Raw genomic sequence first — 19,242 nt, 5'->3', positions numbered from 1 at the left:
GATCCACGTCGAGTCCGAGTTGAGTCCCTATTAATCAAGTCGAGTCCAAGTCCAGCAGTAAAGTAAGCATACATGTCGTTCCATTTTTTTTTTTTATTGCAGATCAAATCCTTAAAAGCAAAACAGACAATCTTCTGTCTCCAAGCAGGGGTGCCATCACTTGTGTGAAAGTAGTATTGCCAAATTTCTTGCCAAACCCAATGTGTTGAATTAATTATATCAGAGAGAATACCATACCATAGCCATATCATAGCCTAACTTAGCCTATAGGCCTACTCATAATAAATGAGCAATCCACATCCCAATCACACAGGCCATTAAGTCACATTATGCTGTTACTGAATGCTGACAATTGTACTCTGTAGGCAGTGTTGTAGAAGTTCATACTTCACAAAAGCTAGATGAACGTTGGAGTAGGCCTATTTTGTAAGAGGTAGTGTGGATCATAAAAGGGCCTCCCCCGGGCATTTAAAAAAAATTCTGGCTGTTAAATAGCCTGTACAATTTCCGCGATGTTTGGGAGGGACAGAAATACAACAGGACACTGGGTCCACTGTTCACCAAGTCACGATGATCAGCTATTGGCGCAGTCCAGCAGCAGTGTGTGATGTTTAGCCTAGGCTGAGTATAATCTTAGGTAATGTCATGTCATGTATGACAACTAGTATTGCCTGGCAATCAGAGTGCGAATTACCCCACCATAATTGGGGGGTACTGCTCCTTCACTTCTTCTGACCATCATGGTCCATTACCACATCAATCCCCACCGTGATCGCCAAGTGCAACATGTGCAACACACATAAAAGGTCTAAACATGCGACAAACTGATAATCAGTAGGCTACAGAATATCTCATCGTTTTTATACTGTATATCCAAAAGAGATCAACTCTGCCCTCTGCCCTCATCGTGTCGTCTCCCTGCGGCCTGCTCACGGCTTTTATCCTGTGCCTCTCCTGTCTGTTGGGTACCCCTTTCCTTAACACATGAACAGAGTATAAAACCTAACTGCACTTACACTTTTAATGTAATTGTTTAGTTTCATTAAGATAGTATCAGGGTTCTCAGATGAAACTACATTTATCAAACTAAAAATAGGAAATAATAGATTGTAAAAACAATACCAACCAATTAAAAACAAATTCAAATACTAGCACATATTTAGCCTAGGCTACTTGGGTCTTTTTATGTTTCCACAGGTTTCACTGATATTATGTAGGCTTAGCTACATCAGACCCTCTTGTGCATAGGCCTACCGGTAATATAAAAACGGTTTATTTAAATAGAGAATTACCTTGCTAATTAACCTTGGTAACTAACCAAGGTCCACTTTACTAGCCTCAGTGGGTAAGTAAGTAGCAGGTAAGTAGCCAGTAATTCAATGTATGAAGAGGTGACATGAGCTATGAAAGAACAAACACGTTTATAAATAAAGGTTGTAAAATAACACATTTTCAACAAGCTAGACGTCAGTTAGCAACTTACATTTACCCATGCACGTCAGCAGCAAACCGAATTTAGCCTACTGGAGGAATTTACCTAGCGTTTTGTCATTCAATGTTGACACTTGCTCAGTTGCTTCTAGCGCCACGGTGGTTAAAAATGGTACGGTCCACAATAGGGGTTTCTGAAATCGCTTTACATTGAAATGTTCCTACAGTGAAAACAGGAGTTTACTTGTATTGTAACTGTAATGATATTTTTTCACAATATCAGAAACATTATCTGACCCCCCCCCAAAACTGATATTTCTGTCTCTTTGGGGGGTACTGGGTCTTCATTGGGGGGTATAGTACCCCCCAGTATCCCCTGTAATTCGAACTATGCTGGCAATACTACATTGAAATGACGACGGCCATGTCTCCAGGCATTTTGGTGTTAAAGTTAACGTTAATTTGCTTTGCATGTGAACATGACGTTCTTGCGATGTAGGCTATGACACGAAGCAGTAGCCTAACATTCCCTTGCACTAAAATTAGTATTACAAATAATATAGATATTAAAATCATATAGCAAATTATAGTCTAATGACATACTACAATTATAGCCTTATGATATATTACAAAAAAAAGTTGAGTCCTCGATGAGTCATCGCGAGTGCGAATGCACGAGTCCGAGTCCAAGTTCGAGTCATTCAGTCCAGGTCAAGTCACAAGTCTCTAAATTTAGTTCATGACTCAGACTCGAGTACTACAACACTGCAATCAACACAGCACACCAACTACTGTGGACACACCAAGTCCATCCATAGGGGTGCTAAAACTGTCACATGTCAATATCTCAAGAACTGTGTAACATAGAACTGGTACTGAAATCAGTCACTAAATTAAATTGGTGCACTGTTCAAGATTGCCACCAACAGCCAATCAACTTTCAGCAGTCAACCGCTGTAAAGGGCAGATGAAATTTCATTTATAATGACACATAGAAGCTATTTAACAAATCAGCCAATGCAGGGCGCTACAATTGACAAATGCCATTATTTCAGGAACCACATAACCTAAACATTTGGTTTGCTTATTCTTGGTCCCGTATACTCACATTTTCTAAACTGCAGATAACTTTTTGTCACATGTGGAACCTGTTGAAAAGTGCAACCATTTCCCGCCATGGGCGACTTCATCCAAACTGCTTGGACCCCACTAATCGCCACCTGCAGCTACATTTTCATCTATTTCCCTCTCAACATGTACATTTCTCCGAATCTGTCTTTCTCACACACTCTCTCTCTCTTTCACTTTCTCTCTCACTTTCTCTCTCACTCTCTCTTACAGTGTGTGTGTATGCCAGGAAGGACAAAACACAGAGCTCAGAGGACCATGGGCGTTCATGAGAAAAGGAATGCAAGACAGGGCCACCGCTTGGCGTGACTTAAGCTCAGTGGTCTCAGCCAAACACACACTCACACACACACACACACACACACACACACACACACACACACTGAAACACTCACATACTAAGGCAGTGGTGAGAGAGAAGTCATCATTGCCACCAAGAATTCAGTGCTAAGGTATACCACATCAGTGGCTTCAACAGGCTTCAGCCTGCACCTTATAGGAGATGTCACCATGCCAAAGACCACACACACACACACACGCACACACACACACACACATATACCTTACATGACTGCAGCCATCATTACCAATTCTTTCTAAATGCCTATCTATGCAGCTAATGATGCTGTATGTTTTTCTTTCTGCAGCATTGCATTGTTCTATACCTGTGGAGTTATGGCCTTGTAAAGGAAAGAAACAACTAATGACGAAAGACCTTTACCTGCCATGGCTTTATTAATCCCTACCTCTTCTTTCAACATGATTTTCCAAAGCCTGCTCATATGTTTGTCTCCGTCCTCATTTCCGCCATGCAATTACAACAGCATTGTTTTGTGGTTATGCACAAAAGTCATAACCCAGGGCATGTGTGTGTGTTTGTGTGGTGTGCTTTACTGTGTATGTGTATAGGTTTTAAGCGTGAGTGTGTGTAAGTATGTGTGTGTGTCTTCATGGGCATCCAGCCTGTGTGTATGTATGTATGTATGTATGTGTGTATATCTTTAGGCATGACTGTGTGTAAGTATGTGTGGGCGTCCAGCCTGCTCTACGCTCCCCGTTCCCTCCTGGTACTGCTTGTACCGGTCTGCTGAGTGTGTGTGTGTGTGTTGTGTGTGTGTGTGTGTGTGTGTGTGTGTGTGTGTGTGTGTGTGTGTGTGTGTGTTTATGTGTGTCTGTGTGTGTGTGTTTATATGTGTGTGTATCTCTAAGCGCTTTCAGATATAACCTCCGGAGTATATGCGGAGGTTTGTCAAACGGAGGTCCTACCCTTAGGATGATTCAGATATGATGCTAACCTACGGACCTTATACTGACCTTATACGGATGCATGTGTGAACGACATACACGCACATTACAGAATCTCTGTGTGGTTGTCGAGTGAGGGGTGGGGGCTTGTAGAGTTCACAAGATGCGAGATATGACGCAGAATATATGCGGCCGCTGCCTGTCACAGCTGCTTTTTGTTTACAAAGTGTAGCCTATGCATTATGTAGGCTAAAGAAGAGAAATCTATTGTACGTAGGCTAATACTTGAAGTAGGCTAGTCACGTAAGTGCGCACTTGAAATTGACCTACAGTATTTGTATGTGTGCTTCGAATAAACACATATCTGTTTTCAACGTTATGTACCAGAATTACTTGGCTAAAGAACCCCAAATCTGGTTTGCGTTGGAGAGAGAGCATGCACAAACTTTATGGTAGGCCACCAGCCAATTCAGTAGGCTAACTCAAGACTTCAAGGTCATCATACAACGTTTTTAAGCAACAAACAAAATACTAACATAACAGTGAAGTTGTTCGTTTTCTCATGGTTTATTTTTTCCAAAAGCATCCTCTCCCCATGTGTCTATTGCATTTACGTAAGGAGCTTGGAACAAAGTTGCGTTTTCTTCGTTTTCATTTTCTCTAGCCATATTTATGCTCAACAAATATCAGCGAGCTCAGCTCTGAGGTCATGAGAAGGCTATCAATGAACAGAAAACCGTGTTGGCTAACAATTTATTAAATACTCCTGTTATTGTCGGCTATTGTAGGCTACTGCCTTTTCAGCGCCTTCTGCTTATGATTCAGTCTTTTGAATTCGTTTGGCCTTGCCATGCAGTTGTAGGCTACAATGTGCCGTTCCCTTCATGTGTTCTATCAAAATGTTGTATGCCCTCATGGACAGTAGCTCCGTGATGTCTGCATCTTTCCACGTCGGAGATTTTCTGGACAGCACTATGCCACTCCATCATAACACTGGCATTTAAGTCAGATCTAACCACATGGACGCACGAAAGAAACGTCACCAACACGCCCTCTCACTAGGTGTGAATTTTAACCGCATGTTCTACGCCTCGTTCAGACACAGCACAATTACATAATGTCCGGAGGAAATACTAGGGGGGGAGTAGTTATCTCATTCAGATATACGGCCCCACCGTTTAACATCGGCAGAACCTCCGGTCTTACACGTATGTCTGAAAGCGCTTTATGTGTATGTGTGTGCATGTGTGTGTGTGTATTTGGTCTCCAGATGCTCTCGTGCCGTTTGCAGTTCTACTGCTTGTACTGGTCTGCTCTACGCTCCCCGTTCCCTCCTCCCTGGCCCCTTCTCCCAGAGGGGAGCAAAAGGATCCCTCCCCCATCCTCTGCACCTGCTCTATGAATCACACCATCGTGTGGATGGGATCCCGCTCACAGAAGGGACCCACAAGGCTTTGGCCAGTCTCATCCAAATAGCCATGGGTTCCGATCCAAATGGAATGTCTCATCCAAATAAACATCGGTTCCGATCCAAATAGGACCTGGGATGTTGGAGAGAGGTGGCTTTTTATTTGGTGCTTCCATCTGTTTGTGTTGTAGAGAGCTGCATTACGAAATATTTATATTGATTCTCTCAGGGAAGAAAGACACTTCATGTGTGACATTTCAAAAGTAAACTCTGAGCCTGAATATTTCCTTCAGTTGATCTGCACACAGACACACACACACACACACACTCACACTCTCTCTCTCTCTCACACACACACACACACACACACACACACACACACACACACACACACACACACACACACACACACACACACACACACACACACACACACACACACACACACACACACACACACACACACACACACACACACACACACACACACACACACACACACACACACACACACACACACACACACACACACACACACACGAGGGGCAGCCGTGGCCTACTGGTTAGCGCTTCGGATTTGTAACTGGAGGGTTGCCGGTTCGAGCCCTGACCAGTAGGCGTGGCTGGAGTGCCCTTGAGCAAGGCAACTACTGTAACCCCTCACTGCTCCCCGAGCGGCGGTGTTGTTGCAGGCAGCTCACTGCGCCGGGATTAGTGTGTGCTTCACCTCACTGTGTGCTGAGTGTGTTTCACTAATTCACAGATTGAGATAAATGCAGAGACCAAATCTCCCTCACGGGATCAAAAGAGTATATATACTATACTATACGACACACACACACACACACACACACACACACGCACAGACCATGACTTATTGCTGATATTTTGCTCCACCACAAACCCCCTCAGAGACGAGAAACATTATGGCTCTTAATGGAAAACAGAGTCAGGGGCACCCAGTAGGAGTCAGTAGGGTCCAAGGTGTCTGCTGAGAGCCCTGTGCAGCACTATAAAGTTCCAGAGTGCTGGGCCTCGTTTACTCAAGGCTTTGGGCTGTTGCTGCTTTCTGAAGTCATGCTCCAGGCCCCTATCAAACCCACAATGCTCTCGAGGATTTGGGATGGAGTATCTATAAATCACAGTGTGTGCGCGTGCGTGTGTGTGTGTGTGTGTGCACGTACGTGTGTGCTTGTGTGCATGTATGTGTGTGCATGTGTGCATGTGTGTTGTCTGTGTGTGTGTGTGTGTGTGTCTCTAGAGGCTGAGCTGCAGCACAAGGAAAAGGAACCGGCCTGTAAATCCAACAACAGGAACCGACCCGCCTGCTTGCAAAACGTCTGGAGCTTATTAAAATGGAGTTTGGGGGGGGGGGGGGGTGATATATTGCCAAACAAGGAAGTATCCCGCCAGGTTTTTTTTTACTGTAGATACGATCAGATGGCAAAGCTGCAGCCTTGCTTTTGCTGAGGCTTGCAGGAGTGGACAGGTGCTGAGAGGGGAAGGCTTCATCTAGTTATAATATTAGCAAATGGTCCAATACAGACTCCATTTAAAACTTTAAACCAATATCTGTGTAAGCCTCTCTTACAAACCTCAAATGTCTTATTATATGAGTGGCAGAAATCTGTCTATTCTTCCATGCATGTCATATTCCTGCACATCTATCTTTTCATGCACGTTCAGTACATCAAATGATTGACAAAGAAAAAAGAAACACTGACAAAGCAGTTTGATACGGCAAGGTTGCTAAGCTACACCAATACAAGGCAAGCGAAGAAGTAATTGGGGCTATAAATATGACACAGTGAAGGGATATATGTGTGTGTGTGCGTGTTGGGGGGTGGGGGGGTGTCTGTATGTTTTCCAAGGACAGTCTTGGATGAGGCAGTCACACTGAACACCATAAATCACACAGCCAGAGCTAAGCTTCGTTTTAAAAGTAAGTGTGAATATGGCAAGCTCAGAGGGACCCTGTGGCCATTTCAAAGGCTATAGGGCCTCCTTGCTGTCCTCAATCTGTAGGGGTCATGTGGCCCTCCCATGGGAGTCCAGAGAGAGCGAAAAGAATGTTCTGGAAAAGTGGACATGGATTGTGTGTGTGTGTGTGTTTATGCAGATCCCCTGATCTTTGCGTTTCAGTCTCTGCTTTCAAGCACAGACGGTTTCGTTTTAGATGGGAGGATTTTGTCATCGCCTGTCCCCTCTTTCCCAGCTGTTGACAGCTTCGTTTTCCCCCCCTGCAACATTAAAAAAAAAAAAAAAAAGACCAAAAACTCCAAAAGCCTCTACCCTGATGGGTGAACTGATACCCTTGGCTAACAACACCCATTTGTCACAGAGCGAGGCAGGAGACATTCATATTTTATGTGTGCGTTATTGTATAGGCGGCGGTGGGGGTGGGTGTGCTGGTTTGGCATTAAAGTCCCACTGCACGTTTTGTGAGGGTTTTGCGCCACACGGCTTCCTCAGCCTCAGCCCCATCCATGGGAAATGCACCCATCATCGTCCCACAAAATAATGGCAAAATAAAACAACACCCCAAAGGCTCACCCAAACCTCACATCACCGAGGAGCAGGGCTACCGTGGGAACCGTAGGAGCTGCAGCGAGACCTGCGGTGTGCGGTCGGTGTAATAAACCCGGCGGCTGCCATTTATGCAACCGCCTCTTCACCAGGGTGGTTTTGACAACAACACCCCAGTGCACTCTGTCCATTTACTGTACTTGAATCTGGTGGGAATTCAACAATAGGGGGGTGTGTAATCAACAGGGAGAGGGTTGGCCAGCGTGTGGTTATAGACCTGGTCGGGCTTGGGTTTGGGAGGTGGTGGATGTTTCGGAGATGGGCTGTCTGCAGGCTTTGTGTTGTTATGGTACTGTATAATAGGCCGTTGTGGGTCGGTTTTTGGGGAGGTTGGGTGGGTGGGCGTCCGTCCTTAGAGCGATATGCTTGTGGTGAACGAAACCATCTGCTGCTATTGAACGTAGGCCAGACACAGTCCCCATGGGAGGAGGAGGGTTTCGAGAAAACCATGGCTTGACCATGGAGGGAGGAGGAAGGCTGAAATGTGTTTACTGCTGACACTGCTGACCACTGTCTCCTGCGTCATCTTCGTCCTCCACATCATCGTCATCATCATCGTCATCACCATCATCATCATCATCATCATTGTCATCATCAGCATCATGAGCTGCCATCCTGCTGAGTCTATTGCACTGTCTCTGACCCATCTGTCTATCACATACATACATACATACATACACACACATATGCACATGCAGACACGGCACATATGCACACACACACACACACACACACACATCAAGTTACACATGCTATACACACTCTCTCATTCAAACACATTTATGTAAACACACAGGCATACTAATTGACATTGAGTGCCTCATTACACACCCACACACACACACACACACACACTCACTGACTTAGACATCACATACATACATGCATTCCACACACCAAAATCACACGCAATTCACTTTGTTGAGGAGTCCATTCCTGGAAGTCACTGACTTTGTGAACCATCCAAAACAACTTGAGGGTTGTTTGTTAGAATTACTGTGTTCTGGCTGGCTCTCCTCCCTTGCACTCACATGCCGCACACCAAACAACAGAACTCTCACTCTTCACTCTTTCCAGCACATTGTTTTCCATCTAGACACCATAAAAGGGATGACCACACTTCAGACACACTTTTTGCATGGGGGGAATGCACACAAACACCTTCATAATATGTAAATATTAAGATATGGCCAAAGGTACTTGTTTTGGTATTTGATAAGCAGATGTCTCTAAGATAAATCACCATTGTTGATTGTTGATCCTTGACTAGATTTTTTCCCAGTAAAGGCTACTGTGTTTGATGTTTACACCCAAGGACAAAGAAGACTGACATAAGAGAGTTTGTGGTATGATTAAACAATTAGGCCTATATTTTTATGAGTTTTACTTAATACAGTTTATTCTCTGCCAAACTCAGGTCATTTCTATTTATCTATTTATCAGTATGCAATATGCTCAATTAAAAAGAATTTTTTATACAGTCTATGGTTTACACAAGTATTTTTATTTATTTATTTATTTATTTATTTATTTATTTATTTATTTATATTTTAATGGAAAACGTGCATCATAGGTGTAATCATAGGTCTCAAATATTTAGTCGTAGGCTATAAAACCTCTCCATGTCTCGGGTTAGACACGATGATGATGACCATAAAAATGACAAAGTGTTTCTGATGTGATCAGGGATGGATTACTGCACGGGCCTACCGGGCCCAGGCCCAGGGGCCCAAGGGGTCAGGGGGCCCTGAAGCCCAAGCCTTTGCATGGAATAATTGCCTCAATATCAACAAATCAGGATGAAGGCTATGAATCTGATTAAATTTAGTATTGGCCATCCCCAAAATGCACCAGAATACAGGAAATCACATCAAAAAAATTTAAAGATTTCTGGGGGAGGGCCCCCAAACCCCCCCTCCCACATGTACGACAATAAGTGGGGGGCCCTAATACATCTGGGCCCAGGGGCCCGAAAGTTCATAATCCGCCCATGGATGTGATATCAGTCTTTCAAGTTGCTGTACGAAAATAATAGAGACAAAACCAAACCAGTATGAGTAACGTTCGCTCACCACGTTAAAACCATCTCAACTACCGCGACCTGGCAGCAAGTGGACAGAGGAAACACAGAAAGGTTAAAGACGGCTTATGCGCTTATCCGGCCTGAGCTACAACATTACTCCACAAGAGGACGATGTGGAGGTCATTCTTTCCGCTGTCAAACATTTACTTTGCGCTAAATCAGTTCTTAAAAGCAGGAATGCAAATCCGGTGGGGATTAAGCAGCAAACTCCCAACTCATCACGACGCGGGGTTGTAAAGGCGGCCAATGTGTCTGAAGGAGGTCTGAAGTCAGTGCGCAACAACTGTGCCTGGACACCAGTTCTGCCACTCATGCTCGCTGCTACTGAGCCTTCCTTGTTTTTAGCCACACGTGTTTTACTTATTTTTACAGTTTTCAGCCAAATTTAAACAAATAGAACTTGTTTTGCTATACGATACCTATTAGGAGAAACGGGTTGATTTTAAACGCAGCTTTTCAGACAGGTCTTAATGCACTGTCCAGAAATTTCGAACAAATGTGAGAAGATCACTTGGTACGCTGGACGAAGGACATGGGTCAACTATACCGTTCTTCACTTTTCCCATTTGTCGTTTTATGTGTTGTTTTTCCTCAAGATTGCAGCCTCGTGTCTTTTATGACAAGCACCACAGCCGACACCTCGGGGTAAGTTGTGCGTCTTTGCGCCGCACGCAGCTCACAGTTGTTCAGCTGGCCGACTTTTGAGTCTTGGCTTTTGTCGTTTGCTTGTTTCTTGCCAAAAATGATTTTTGCGTTATTTGTCAGTGAAGCATGTCCTCATTTTATTCTCTCTTTGAGAAGAAACCTATTTAAAAGTCATGGGAACAGCGAACTCTTTGGTCTTTCGTCCGTGTAAATACAGTCGAGCGTGACAGTGATAGAATCTTTAAAACTAAGTTTGTTCTTCAAGTCTAGTCTAGAGAAACATTTTAAGACACAGCATGATTGAATTTAATTATTCGCTGGTTGATCAATTCTTCGCATCACACGGGAATGTTTTCTTAAAGAAATTATGTTTGACAGATGGCATGATAGGCTACAGTCTCTCTCTTCTCGCCGGAAATTTCCAGTCGAAGTCTCTGCCATAAATTCACAAGATGTGACGCGCACACGCGGTGCAGTGATGCACCTCGTTACTCTCCTTTAGCTGAAGTGACTCAAGAAAATACTCCGACTGCCACTCCTGTTTTCAAGCGCGCCTTTTAAACGAGATATTTCATGGTGTAATGGGCTATGGATTAAGGTGTCAGTTTTAAGTGGACCGAGAGGAAGACGGGGAGCCAAAGAGTTTCTATATGAAGAATATAAGGGCTTGTCTCAGATAGACGTCGTTGAATCACTTGCTCATTTTCAAATGCATGGTGCACTTTATTGATTCATTCGTGCAAAAATGACCCTGATTACATCATACATCACAACAGCGAACCGCACTTGCATATTTGTATTCTCTTGAAACCGAAATACATGATCAAATCAACGATTAAGACGTTTAGTAGTTACCAGACACTTGTAATGGATTTTACATTCCCCTGGAGTCTTTTGTCAATTGGCATGTAGAAAAAAGGATAGTGATTGATAATGTCAGCAGAAATGAATACCTTCAGCTCCTCTTTCACTGCTGAAACTCTACATTCCAACTACATCTTAAATTGCCTATTTGTGAGTGAGCCAAGAGGGGAATGTTTGCCATGCAGCAACATTAAAGGTGTTTGCAATTCTGGCTGTGTAGGGGAGACCGGGTATGGTTGTAACACATTTTTCTTCAGCACCTAAAACTACCATTTCTTTTAAAGCTACAGTTCTGGAACTTTTTGGCAAAGTACCCACATTTGTCTACTACAAGTGGCAACCATTTAAATCTCTTCAACTATATTACAGAATTTGTGAGATTATGACAAATACAGTGTGTACCTTTGTTACAACCTACCCCACTACTGGGGTAGATTGTAACACCTATTGGGGTAGATTGTAACAGGTAAAAAAAAATGCAGAAAAACAATGGAATTCCATTTGATATACTGATTTATTGCATAAACAGGGTACACAGGGTGTGAAAATAGATTCACCAACATATTGTATACCATACAATCCGTTCTTCACATAGAGAATGAAGATCATATTAACGTTTTAAACTAAATATAAAAACCACAGCGTTTATACTTTTGTGTGTGTATGTATTTGTGTCTCTCATGGAAAGAGAGAGAGGGCTGAACAGTCACACACACAAAGATGAAATTAAATAGACATTAAATGGGTCTACTAGCCCCATTCCACAGGTTTTAGCATATTCAAAAATTGTGTTACAACCTACCCCACCACTGTCATCCATTGTTTAGCTAGCTGTATTAGCATGGTGCTTTGACATTAGCAAGAGAGAGCTACACCATTCTTTACTAGAGAAACTATAGTTTGACCTGATGTAACTCATACAACTGTATCTACAATGGTAAAAGCACTAGAAAAAAATAAATCTAAAAAAAAAAAGTTACTTTCTTACCTCATATGTTGAATTTTTCTCCTTACTCCGGGATAAATGGCACTAACAACTTGAAAATGTCCATGTGTGCTCGTTAAGGAAGTCTGAGCAGTCAGAAACTGTCACATGGCTCATATCTTATCCCTGATTGGTGGAATTGGTGATGTTACAACTCCCCCCATGTTACAACCATACCCGGTCTCCCCTACAGCTTGGTCCGGCTGCCTTATTTGTTCCCCGATTTTAGAGCCAGGACTGTGCAGGGGCACCTGAGAGTTTTGAGTGCACAGACAGAATGGACAGCTGCAGCTGAATTTGGCAAAGGGGCAATTTGCTTGCAAATTCATTTGAGAAAGAAATCGTGTGGGATTAGAATTGTAGACATCACTTTTTAAAATTTCTTGGGAAGCGACCCACCATCAAACTTCCTGGCACTGAAAGCATCAGGCTGTCATAACTCGATGACCCCCTGAATCCAAACTCTACCGCCACACAAAAAAAATCTTCAGCCTCAGCAACCATGTGATCCATCTGTTTTGGCTCAGGGTGTTTGCGGAGTGCGCGTGTGGTTAGGATCAGGCTAGCAGGAGACCCCGTGGGAAGAGCAGGGAAGGTACAGAGGGTATGGTGAAATTCAGTGCAATTCTGAGTCACATATACTACAGCCCATTTGAACCCCACTCACTCGTTCACCCCCTCACTCCCTGTCTTGCTCGCTGACTTGCACCGTTAGCCTGTGGCTTTAGGTTTCAGCGCTGCGGTTCACCCTATGGTTGTCCCACTGGGGGAATTTCCAGTAGGGCCTAATAAAGAGGGAAGGGGAAAAAAAAAAATGGGAACGCCAACTCAAGTTCAACAAAGGTGATCCCATATGTTTTCGGAATATGAGACTGTTCCTGCTCTGACAGCGTGCGGACGAGCGACTTGGCTTGGAGGTGTGTGTGTGAGAGCGACTTGGCTTGGAGGTGTGTGTGAGAGAATAGCCCTGCCTAGACAGGCAACTGCAGTGAAAAGCACACCCACCAGTGTTGAGTAATCTTTCCCAAACACATACAGTAACGTTTATAAAAATGACTTGATTTCCCAAAATTCCCTTCTCTCTTGGCAACCAGAGGGTTACAGAGTGAAGAGTGTCCAGAGAACAAGATACTGACGGTGGAGTACCCTTGCACTCGGTCAGGGGGCAAGAACAGCACCTGTCTCAGGTAAGATGAAATCACACACACACACACACACATACACACACACACACACACACACACACACACACACACACACACACACACACACACACACACAGTTTCTCTCACCTTTGTGTGCAATCACATTAGAAGAGGCAATCAGCCAGTCACACACACACACACACACACACACACACACACACACACACACAGGCGTGTGTTTCCCACAGCTCTGTGCTCTAAGTGCTGGTGGGGAGCCAGCTGTGGAGCTCTGTTCTGTATCAGGGGGCTGCCAGGCTGGGGGAGCTGGGGTCTCCAATGCTTCAATGCCTCTCGGCTGGATAGAGATGAGTGGAAGTGCTTGTGAAGGCTTCACCCTCCCTCTCTGTCTCTCGCTTGCTTTCTCTCTCCTTCTCTTGTTCTTTTCATCACCTCATCTCCTCACATCTGTCTCCTTGGCTACCTTGTTTCATTCATCTCTCTCTTTCACTCACTCTCTCCATATTACACAGTACAGCTCCATTATTCTTCTCCCCCCCCCCCCGTACTCATGTTCTTTGTCTCCATCTCTTTTATCATCCTGCATGTTTCTATCTTCTCCTTTATCTGAGGGGCAGCCGTGGCCTACTGGTTAGCGTTTCGGACTTGTAACCGGAGGGTTGCCTAACTGGTTCGAACCCCGACCAGTAGGAACGGCTGAAGTGCTCTTGAGCAAGGCACCTAACCCCTCACTGTTCCCCGAGCGCCGCTGTTGTTGCAGGCAGCTCACTGCGTCGGGATTAGTGTGTGCTTCACCTCACTGTGTGTTCACTGTGTGCTGAGTGTGTTTCACTAATTCACGGATTGGGATAAATGCAGAGACCAAATTTCCCTCACAGGATCAAAAGAGCATATATACTCATACTTATACTTATCTGTTTCTCTCTGCATCCCCCACTACTCTTTATTGGCTCTGTTCCTGCTGTTCCTCCTTCACCACTCTTCTTTTGTTTTTAGCCTCTCTTCATGTTGTTGTTCTACTTGGCTCTGCAGTGATGATGGTGATGGTGGTGATGATGATGATGATGATGATGATGATGATGGTGATGATGATGGGGATGGTGATGATGATTATGATGATGATGATGATGATGATGGTGATGATGATGGGGATGGTGATGGTGATGGTGATGATGATGATGATGATGATGATGATGATGACGGTGGTGGTGATGATCGAGATGAGAAGAAGGAGGAACAGAATGAGGAGAATGAATGATGATGATGATGATGATGATGATGATGATGATGATAATGGTGATGATGGTGATGGTGAAGGTGATGTGAACGAGGAGGAGTAGGAGTAGAATGATAATGATGATGATGATGATGATGATGAGGAGGATGAGAATGATGATGAGAAGGATGAGGAGCATGATGATGATGAGAATGATGATGATGATGATAATGTTGATGATGAATATGCCAATGATGATGATGATAATATTGGTGATGAATATGCCGATGATGATGATGATGATGATAATAATGTTGGTGATGAATATGCCAATGATGATGAGGAGGAGGGGGAGGAGCAGAAGAAGAACAATTATGATGATTACAATGAGGCAAGCTGCTTGTCCTCTTCTGCACTCTTTACAGTTTTCTACCACCCATTTTTCAGTTGTGCATGTTACTCTCTCTCTCTCTCTCTCTCTCTCTCTCTCTTCTCTACTGAGCAATGTCTTTGAGGCCGAATCTGGGTTACGATGAGGCAGAATGAGTTTATTTACTGATTCCGGCTAACCACTCCCAGCTGTGGGTCTCAGGCTCTGTTAGGGAGCCCTGCTGCTTCAAACACCCGCTTCGACTCATCACTCTGGGGGAGGACTCAGCTGTAAACAGCCTCCCGCTCCGCTGGAGCCCCAGCCTCTCCGCATCTGTGCGCTGGCATAAGTTTGGCTGCTCCTGCATAAATAGAGCATTATGGAGTATTATAAAGACATTTACTGTATTGTGGAGAGGAGGGAGGAGATGATGGGCCGAGACATATAGATTAGCAGTGATGTATATGTTTAGCCGAGCTACAGACACCGAGTCGTCCATAGCAGCTTACAGATGTGTGTAAGGCGTATGGTTCATGTGTTTATATACATGTATGTGACTTGTACTCCTGAAAAGGGTCATTACACGCTGTGATGAAATCATTCAACTGATTACAATAAGGGATGTCTGTAGCACCACTGACAAAGTACCGCAAGTAAGCAAAATGTTAACAAGAGCATTGCAACAGAGAAAGGCCTTAGAAGATGTCCGAGTTCAGCTGTGAACACATGGATGCAAATGGAAACAAGGACACAGTTTTACAAGAACTTCATCCACCCTTGTTCTATTGCATTACAATGTTGTATGCACGCCATACACAAGAAGGCATATTAAAACACTTGACAAATGCTTTGTCAACAGTGATTGAACGTTCTGTAGAGCTACAGCGACTAGGACTGCAAAGAGCATTTTTATAGGGAGCCAGTCAAAGCATTCAAGGATTCTGAGGGGGATTTAAATCACATCTTTGAAGAGCTGCCTTGTGGGACTAGACGAGGAGGAACTTCTTGTGAGATGCCAAGGCACAGGGGGGAAAGGCTGGCTCCATACTCTCCATACTCTTACTGGCGGCACTGTGGGTTTGGCTGTCTGAGCACAACACCTCTGGGAGGAAGAGGAAGGAGGTTGAAAGGCGGCCACATCTCCAACTCTCTCTCTCTCTCTCGCTTTTCTCTTTCTCCCTCTTTCTCTCTCTCTCTCTTTTCCTATCTCTCTCTCGCTCTCTCTGTCTCTCTCTCTTTCTCATCACCCACCCTTTTTTCTTTCTCTCTGTCTTCCTCATCCCTCTCTCTCTCTCCCTTTATCTCTCTCTGTCTTCCCTTCTGTCTCATTCTGGAGTGACAGACCAAAGTGCTCTGTCTTCATCTCTCAGTAGACTGACAGAGCAGAGCCCAGCCAGACTGACAGTCTAAAGTGGGTTGGGCTGCAAACCCAAACCCAGTCCCAAGACAGTCAGTGTACTCCTGTGTGTGTCTATGCATGTGTGTGTGTGTGTGTGTGTGTGTGTGTGTGTGTGTGTGTGTGTGTGTGTGTGTGTGTGTGTGTGTGTGTGTGTGTTTGTGTGTGTGTGTGTGTGCGCAAGTGCGTGTGCGTGTGCGTGCGCGTGCGCGTGTGCGTGCATGCGTGTGTGCAGTTGTGTGTGTGTGTGTGTGTGTGTGTGTGGAGGAGAGCTGAGTGGCAGAGAGTGATTAGTGGCGAGCACGTCTTCTCCCCTGTCAGTGCCCCTTCATTTAGAGTGCAGACATTTCCTCCCTTCAGTGATAGAGGCCTTGAGCTGCAGTCCCATCTCTGCTGGGAAGATCCCTCAGATCTCCTCAGAGCTTGGCAGGCCCTGTTTCCCTCCATCCATCTTCCCCATCAGTCAGCCAGGCTCCTGATGTGGCAACCGCTCAGAGGTGAACTGAGCTGTGTGTGTGTGAGTGTGTTCCACTTTAGCCAGTGAGACTTCTGATGCCACAAGTTATACAGTGAACAGAGCTGGGATGTGTGTGTGTGTGTGTGTGTGTATGTGTGTGTGGCATGAGCTGAGAGGTGAACTGGGCTGAACTGGGCTCCCCGGGCCTGGCCTGTCATCTGCTCCCCAAAATAACCAGCATTTACATAAAGCACGGCTCACAGACCCCTCTCAGTTACACACACACACACACACACACACACACACACACACACACATACAAAAACACGCACACAGACAGGCACACACCCACATACACGCACACATGCACAGACAGGCACATAAACATTCACACATGCACACACACACACACAAAACACGCACACAGACAGGCACACACACACATACATACATACACACACACACACACACATGAACATACAGACACACATCCAATAAGCCAAGCCAGCAGTGTGCAGCCATTACCCCAGCTGAGAGGGTGGTTAATCGGATAAAGCCTCCTGGGTTCTCTGGCTCATTCCAATGGAGGAGTCCTTGATGGTTCTATACCTAAATACATTTGGAAGAACCTTTAGATTAATCATCCTCAGTTGTTTAAGAGGCTTTTTTAGTTTCGTTTGTTTGTTCATTTCGAAACCGCTGAAGACACACAGAAGTATGCTAGTATTTCTTTTTTTTTTACTTTAAGCTTATTGGGATAAATCAAACAATTAATTCATACCAATATGAAAATGTCCCTCTACAATCTGACAAAAGCCAAAAATATTGAACACAAGTGCACAACACAATTTATGGTGTTTTTCAGATGAACAAAGTACAGTTCATGCAAATCATTTTCTGTGATGTGGAATGACAACGCCCCCATGGTGATAGAGATACTGTATGTCATTTGTCCTGTTTGTATACACAAGTGGGGGACATCTCAGAGATAAGGCCTGTGCTGCTCAGATGGGTGCTGCTTCTCCTCATGTGTGCTCATGTGGTCATCTTAGCTGTGAACTGGTCCCCTGGGCTTTGGATCCTCTGAGCTGAGAGGGAAACAGAGGGTCAGCAAGCACTGCCAGAGACGCAGTCCAGGACTGTGTATGAGGACGATGCCCCCCTCAACACACACACACACACACACAGTGGTGGAATGTAACGAAGTACAAATACTTCGTTACTGTACTTAAGTACATTTTCCACGTATTTGTACTTTACTTAAGTAGAATTTATAGTGCATACTTTTGACTTACATTTTACAGCAATTATCTGTACTTTTACTCCGTTACATTTCTATAACACCATCGTTCCTTTTGTGATACATTTTATGATCAGTTTTTTTTTTTCTCTCTTGACAAACACGTTTGTTTTACCAGTGGGCGGGGTTGCTACCAAAGATTCTGGAGCGCTACGTGCCCAGCTTCTAAATCTTTAAAACATAAGCTTCTAGTCTAGACCAGGCAAAGCGTGAGCTTGTAGCCATCTGCATTCGGTAGGCTATATTCACCAGACCCATGGCTACACTGAACATGCAACTGTGTTCTGTGCCTTTCTCTGTCTGTTATCTGCAGCGTTAGGGCCTCCTCTCCGATGAGATTGCTATCCGCGGATCAGCTAAATGACAGGCTATGCCCATGCTTCTGTCACACGTCTGATCATTTGCGGCACAAATGAATGATAGACTATTAATGAACCACTGGCCGAAAAAAACGTAACATTTTCCAGATTAGGCAATATTTCTTATCTGGAATATTTCTTGTGTGTGATCAAATAAAGATGCATAGCCTGCAATTGGGGGGTAATGTGAGCGCTTATTCAATATGTGCGTCTGCACAAGTGAAACTGAACCTAATCATAAAGACACTTTTCTCATCAACTTTTCTGTTCAATCAGCAGAATTGGCATTACGATCCACCCGACGTTTCCCTTGTCTACCCCGTTAAACTTCAGGCTCGTGTTTTGCTGAATGATATTTTACTTAGCAGATCACCCTAGATATCCAGAATTACAGTCTCTAGAATTGTAGTTCAGAATGTAAACTAGGCCACAGATGGTAAGCACAATTGCATTAGCTTAAAACTATCTAGTCGAGTAGGCCTATAACCTAAAACTATAAAATGCCACAGCCCATACTGATTTTTCCTTTTAGAATATAGATATTAAGATAATAAATCATTATGCAAATACTTTTACTTTTAATACTTAAAGTACATTTAAAAGCAG

At 44.2% G+C, this 19,242-nt stretch overlaps 1 protein-coding gene and 1 long non-coding RNA gene across 3 annotated transcripts in view; one reads left to right on the top strand and one right to left on the bottom strand.

The window, feature by feature from the left end:
- Positions 1-354: 354 nt before the first annotated feature.
- On the bottom strand, positions 355-6,149 carry LOC121681116. Its single transcript, XR_006021989.1, has 3 exons — positions 6,136-6,149; positions 2,540-2,549; positions 355-455 (listed from the first exon to the last, which is right to left on the bottom strand). It is a non-coding gene; the product is annotated as an uncharacterized LOC121681116 (long non-coding RNA).
- A 3,783-nt stretch (positions 6,150-9,932) lies between these two features.
- Positions 9,933-19,242, top strand: part of LOC121682164 (collagen and calcium-binding EGF domain-containing protein 1-like) — a 33,316-nt gene continuing 24,006 nt past the window's right edge. The window contains exons 1-2 of one of the 2 annotated variants that reach the window (XM_042062207.1): positions 9,933-10,526; positions 13,470-13,562. In XM_042062207.1, coding sequence (XP_041918141.1) covers positions 10,414-10,526; positions 13,470-13,562 — 206 coding nt within the window. In that variant the 5' untranslated portion in view covers positions 9,933-10,413. The remainder of the gene's footprint in view (positions 10,527-13,469; positions 13,563-19,242) is intronic. The other variant, XM_042062208.1, reaches the window with a different exon arrangement.

Source organism: Alosa sapidissima, chromosome 14 (assembly GCF_018492685.1).
Source record: "Alosa sapidissima isolate fAloSap1 chromosome 14, fAloSap1.pri, whole genome shotgun sequence".
NCBI lineage: Eukaryota > Metazoa > Chordata > Actinopteri > Clupeiformes > Clupeidae > Alosa > Alosa sapidissima.
The sequence above is the reverse complement of the archived record's forward strand: the minus strand, read 5'-3'. Positions and strand labels throughout refer to the sequence as shown.